The 6,044-nt window shown below is 47.3% G+C and overlaps 1 protein-coding gene across 1 annotated transcript in view; it reads left to right on the plus strand.

The window, feature by feature from the left end:
• The window catches only part of AARS1 (alanyl-tRNA synthetase 1), a 43,090-nt gene extending 37,372 nt beyond the window's left edge, over positions 1 to 5,718 (plus strand). Inside the window, exons 19-21 of the mRNA XM_068261547.1 lie at positions 1,676 to 1,762; positions 1,852 to 1,965; positions 5,095 to 5,718. Coding sequence (XP_068117648.1) covers positions 1,676 to 1,762; positions 1,852 to 1,965; positions 5,095 to 5,280 — 387 coding nt within the window. The 3' untranslated portion in view covers positions 5,281 to 5,718. The remainder of the gene's footprint in view (positions 1 to 1,675; positions 1,763 to 1,851; positions 1,966 to 5,094) is intronic.
• The last annotated feature ends 326 nt before the right edge of the window (positions 5,719 to 6,044 follow it).

The following is a 6,044-nucleotide window of genomic DNA, read 5'->3' on the forward strand; positions in this document are numbered from 1 at the left end:
CAGTCTGGATTTAAAGATGTCCAGAGATGGAGCTGTCCTGATCTGCTGAGGATCGGCATGACAGAAGGCTCTGGGGCCAAAAGTTTCCAGGTGGACTCTGGGTATGACTAGATTATTAGAAGCTGTGGATCTGAGATTGCGGGGATTGCTACGCAGCTGTAACATTGCTTTCATGTATCCAGGGCCCAGATGATGTAGTGATTTAAATGTCAGTAGGCCGATCTTGAATAGGACCCTCCATTCTATAGGTTGCCAGTGAAGGGAGTGCAGGACTGGCGTTATGTGGCAGTGACGGGGTTGGTTAAAGGCTCATACACACATCAGACTATAGTGTTTGGAAAATGAAAGATCACAGACCAATTTTACCCCCTTCCATGTAGTATGAGAGCCACACCTACACAGTCTATTCTTTGGAACTGCACTCCCCATCAGACAGAAATCTTACCTCCTTCCATGTAGTATGAGAGCCACACCTACACAGTCTATTCTATGGAGCTGCACTCCCCATCAGATAGAAATCTTACCCCCTTCCATGTAGTATGAGAGCCACACCTACACAGTCTATTCTTTGGAGCTGCACTCCCCATCAGACAGGAATCTTACCCCCTTCCATGTAGTATGAGAGCCACACCCACACAGTCTATTCTATGGAGCTGCACTCCCCATCAGACAGAAATCTTACCCCCTTCCATGTAGTATGAGAGCCACACCTACACAGTCTATTCTATGGAGCTGAACTCCCCATCAGATAAAAATCTGTGCAAGATGCTGCACACACAGATGCTGTACACATGCAACAGATCAGTGTCTGCAAAAGATCTGTTCCTGCCAAAAATCCATTCCTGCAAATTGCATTCATAGTCTGAGATCTGCAGATCCTCATACACACCTGGTTTAACAGACATTCATCTGCAGACTAGATCCACCAGGATGGATCTTCAGATCTGCAGATGATTGTCTGATCTGCATATGAATGTCAGTTAAACAAGGTGTGTATGATGATCTGCAGATTTCATAGACTATGAATGCAATTTGCAGGAACGGATCTTTGGCAGGAACAGATCTTTTGCAGATACTGATCTTTTGTGTCTGTACAGCATCTGTGTGTGCAGCATCTTGCAAAGATTTCTGTCTGATGGGGAGTGCAGCTCCATAGAATAGACTGTGTAGGTGTGGCTCTCATACTACATGGAAGGGGGTAAGATTTCTGTCTGATGGGGAGTGCAGCTCCATAGAATAGACTGTGTAGGTGTGGCTCTCATACTACATGGAAGGGGGTAAGATTTCTGTCTGATGGGGAGTGCAGCTCCATAGAATAGACTGTGTAGGTATGGCTCTCATACTACATGAAGGGGGTAAGATTTCTGTCTGATGGGGAGTTCAGCTCCATAGAAAAGACTGTGTAGGTAGGGCTCTCATACTACATGAAGGGTGGTAAGATTGGTCTGTGATCTTTCAGTTTCCAAAGACTATGGTCTGATGTGTGTATGAGCCTTAAGTCTGGCAGCAGTATTCTGTATCAGCTGTAGGCGGTACAAGTGCTTTTTTTGGGAGGCCGGTGTAGAGAGCATTGCAGTAGCTGAGCCTTTATAACCCTCAGAGCTCACCATCTTTCCCTCTGATGTTGCATCCCGATTGCTTGTAAATGTTTCGGTTCTCTCATTCTTTCCTGCAGGTTCTGGAGAAGACAAAACAGCTGATAGAAGAAAAACCCAACCAGCCGCTTCTGGTCTTGGAGATGGAGAGCGGGGCTTCTGCTAAGGCAATTATATGGCTTTACCTCATACTGAGTGGTCATTTTAGTTCTCGTAGATCTCCACTGAACTCCTCTGTGTTTTCTCTTCCTTCCAGGCTCTGAATGAATCTCTGAAACTCCTGAAGTCTCAATCTCCAGAGACTGCTGCCATAATCTTCAGTGTAGACAATGACGCTGGGAAGATCACCTGCCTGTGCCAGGTCCCTCAGGTAAGCCGACCTCTGGGTTACAGCACATGAGAATCCGCTGAGGAGCTGTCTGGCCAGCCCACATAAGATGGAAGCAATAGTGATGGTCCTGTCTAGGAGATCTCATGGATAAGCATGTGATCGGATTGGTCAGGTGATGGGTGTTAGGCCTGAAAGATAAATCGAATTTAAACTGAAATCGCGATCACCAAGATCACAATTTCGGAATCGTCAAAGAGGCAATAATCGTGATCACGTCATTTCCACATGGGGAAGTTTGAAGAAGCGGCTTCAAACTTCCCCAAAGTCCCACCGCGTGTGGCCCGCAGAGTTGGATATACCTTCCGCATGAGTGTATCGTAGTCTGCCGGTTCTTGTGCTTGGCAAAACTCTGGGTTCCTGTTACAAGACATACAGGAAGTATGCCGTGCATTAGAGCCTGCAGGAGGCAAAGTGGATAGATGGGCATTGCTGGACTCATGCTGAAAGCTATGTCCTGATGCAGCTTGGGGGACAGAGGAGGGCATACATACGTAATCGGTGCCGGGAGACTTGGGCACAGGATACAGTCAGTATGGCTTATCCTGCTGCTGCACAAGTTCCCGGCGACGTTAATTACTATTCCCCCTCTAGGTCCACATGGGAATAGTGGGGAATTATATAATTCAGCTTCCAGCTATAGCTGGAGGCCGAATTATAGTGTTTTAAAAGCAACTTCAGCTCAGTCTGCTGACGGCGCCAAAGTTACTCAGTGTGTGCCGCTATAGCCATAATTCTTATTACGGCCTATGGTGGCGCTGGCTGCACTCAAATCTTCTGCGCTGAAAATAACTGCTCCGCAGAGGGGGCACAGAGAGACACAGAGACAAAACGGGCACAGAGAGAGACACAGGAGATACAGAGGGGGCACAAAGAGAGAAACAGAGTGGGCACAGAGACAAAAAGGGGGCAAGAGAGAGAGACCCAGAGGAGGCATAAAGAGAGACAGGCGCAGAGGGGGAACAAACAGGGACAGAGGGGATACAAAGCTTGATTTGAAGGAAATCATGAATCAGATCGAAATCGCAATTTCGGACAGAAATCGCTCATTTCAATTTTTTCCTAAAATCGTTCAGGCCCAATGGGTGTCATGATCATGTGCTAAAGCAGGATGTGGTCACAGCAAATCAGAGCTTTGCAAATCTATCAGCTGATCAAACAAATCACATGCTTCTCCAGGAGTTCTCCTAGACATGACCATCACTACTAAGCAACAGTGTGCCAGCCACGACTACCTACTCAGAGTGGTGGAAACGAGCCTTTTAAGCGTGGAGTACTGCCTGTGGAATTTTGGGTTTTGCTGAAATGTGTACGATAAAAAAAAAAAAAATATATTAAATCGCGAGTGGGACTCCAACCTCCTCCCTTTTTTTTTTTTTTTTTTTTTTTATTCTTTACCTTTCCCTCTCCTTTACACCTTTGTCTTAATTATAACCCCTTAGTGCTATTGTGTTAGTGTACCCGAGATGAAGAAAGCAAAAGGCTTTATACTTACCTAGGGCATCTTCCAGACTCTTCCAGTCAAACGGCTCCCTTGCCGTCCCCTCGATTGTGCTGCTGTCAGCCTTGTAAAGCCTGTGACTTGGCTGAGTCACAGACGACTGCACATGCGCAGTCCCAGCCGTGCGCACCCACTTATCGCACTCCATGGCTGGGAGTGTTTTGCACATGCACAGTTCATTAAGATTGTAACTGCGCATGCACAGAACGCTCCCAGGGACAAGAGAGCGATGGAAGAGGCATGTGGCCTGGAATAGCGCATGCGCAGTGGCTGCGGACGTCACAGCAGTGCAGGAGATTGGCCCGGTTTACTTTTAGGTGGTCACACACCATACTTACACCCCTCCACCTCCCCCCCCCCCCCCCCCCCCAAAGCGATGTGCACACCAGAGCGATGTGATTTTCTCCCAATCGCAAACGTGAGTCCTGCATCATTTCTGCTGATTTCTGAGGTGTTTCTGCCTCAATGTTAAGTATAGGAAAGTGGATAATCGTTCAGAAAAGCGCTAGATCAGAGCAATTTTCCAACCGTTTTTGTTCAGCTCTACTGTAACAAAGAATAAAAAAAACACCAAAACGCTCCAAAAATCGCTAGGCATGATTAGAAAATCGCTAGGCACACGCCTAGGATCGCTCTGAAAAATCACTTTGGGCCTTTTTCCACTACCCTGCGATTTGCCATTTGATTCTGATCGCAAATCGCAAGGTACATTAAACTAATGGAAACTGCAGCAGGAATTCCCATCAGTGCGATCCGATCGCGTTTTTGGTCAAAACGCAATTGTCGTCCTGCCGCGTTTTGGATGCGACTCAGCTTTACTATACTGAGTATAGTAGCTGAATTGCATGGTGGAATTTAAAACGCAATCGCATTTCATAGTGGAAAAGGGCTCTTAGGCCTAGTGCACACCGGAGCGTTTCCGCTGCGGTTTGCGATCCGCTTGCGGGTGCGGATCCGCTAGGGTAATGCATTTCAATGGGGTGGTGCACACCAGAGCGGGTGGCGTTTTGCAGAAACGCATACTCCCGGGCTGCAGCAGATTTTGGATTGCGGATGCGTTTCTGCCTCAATGTTAAGTATAGGAAAAACGCAAACCGCTCTGAAAAACGGCACTTCAGAGCGGTTTGCCAGGCGTTTTTGTTACAGTAGCTGTTCAGTAACAGCTTTACTGTAACAATACATGAAATCTACTACACCAAAAACGCTACACAAAACCGCAAAACGCTAGCTGAAACGCTGCAGAAAAATAAGAAAAAGCGTTTCAAAATCTGCTAGCATTTTGCGGATCTGCTAGCGGTTTTTGGTGTGCACCAGGCCTTAAAGAGCTTTTTGATGCGCCCTGAATCTGATCGGAGTTGCCTGCCCATAATGTAATGGGGGAGGACTGCGCTGGGCGTTTCATCACTTGTCGCAATGTCACACAAAGTTACCGCCATGCACGTCGACCATGCCGGCCTTGCATCTTGCAGCATGTCCGATACGTGCGGACAATTTTGGGCCAATATTGGTTGCATCTTTGGTCTGGCATGGACTTGGCAGCGCCGATTTTCATTCAATAATAATTATCGTAAGAGGAGAGGAACTTGCTGATCTTGTGTTTTGTTCTCCAGGAAACTGCTGACAAGGGTCTGAAGGCCAGCGAATGGGTGGCACAAGTGTCGGAGCTGATGGACGGGAAGGGAGGTGGGAAAGACACCTCTGCCCAGGCTACGGGGAGGAACGTGGCCTGTCTGTCCGAGGTGCTCCGGCTGGCTGAAGACTTTGCCAAACTCAAACTGGAATCTGTGAAAAACTGATGGATGGGATGTCGCTCACGCTGCCAGCACTGGTCTGCAGATTGCCCGTCATTCCGTCCAGCATGGGAGAGACTTGGACTGGCATGTGTTTCGTTACATTAGATGGCTCCATGGCCATCCACTTCCATCATCCTTACTGCCCGCTGCCTCGTTTTTTTAGTGTTCAAACTAACACATGGGCCAGCGACTGTGTGCCACTAACAGGACCGCCTGGGACGTAGCTGCTAACACTCCCTGTACTGCTAAAAAAGGGATTTAGAGCCATGGAAGGGTTAAACGTTAGACTTCAGCCCACCTGAATAACCTGTGTCCACTGCTTTAGCTACAGGGGGTCCAATATGTCCCAATCTGTCCAGCAGTCATTGCATGTAGCCCCCCATTGTTCATGGTTAGAGAAATGTTTCAAGTTCCAGGAAAATAAAAGTATTGCAAAATCTTGCCTGTTGTCCTCTCTGAATGAATGCAATCTGTGTTGTGCACAAACAAGAAAAGCTATGCACATCTATTTGAGGGTCCAGGATTTAAAATGGAAAGGAGGTGCTGAGGGGAGTGGTCAATTTACAAACTGTCTTTGCCCATCTGTACTCACAACAAGCTGGTACTAGTAACTTGAATGTAAGTTGTATTTGGTTGCACCATACGGAGTATATTCGCTTTCAAAATGGTTTGCATGCAAAAGCATTCCTCACTAATCCTTTTCACCAGCGTTGAGGTTCCCTCCTGGTGTGGGTAGAGTAGGAACCATTTCAACTTAGAGGGACCCT

This window comes from Hyperolius riggenbachi, chromosome 11 (assembly GCF_040937935.1).
Source record: "Hyperolius riggenbachi isolate aHypRig1 chromosome 11, aHypRig1.pri, whole genome shotgun sequence".
NCBI lineage: Eukaryota > Metazoa > Chordata > Amphibia > Anura > Hyperoliidae > Hyperolius > Hyperolius riggenbachi.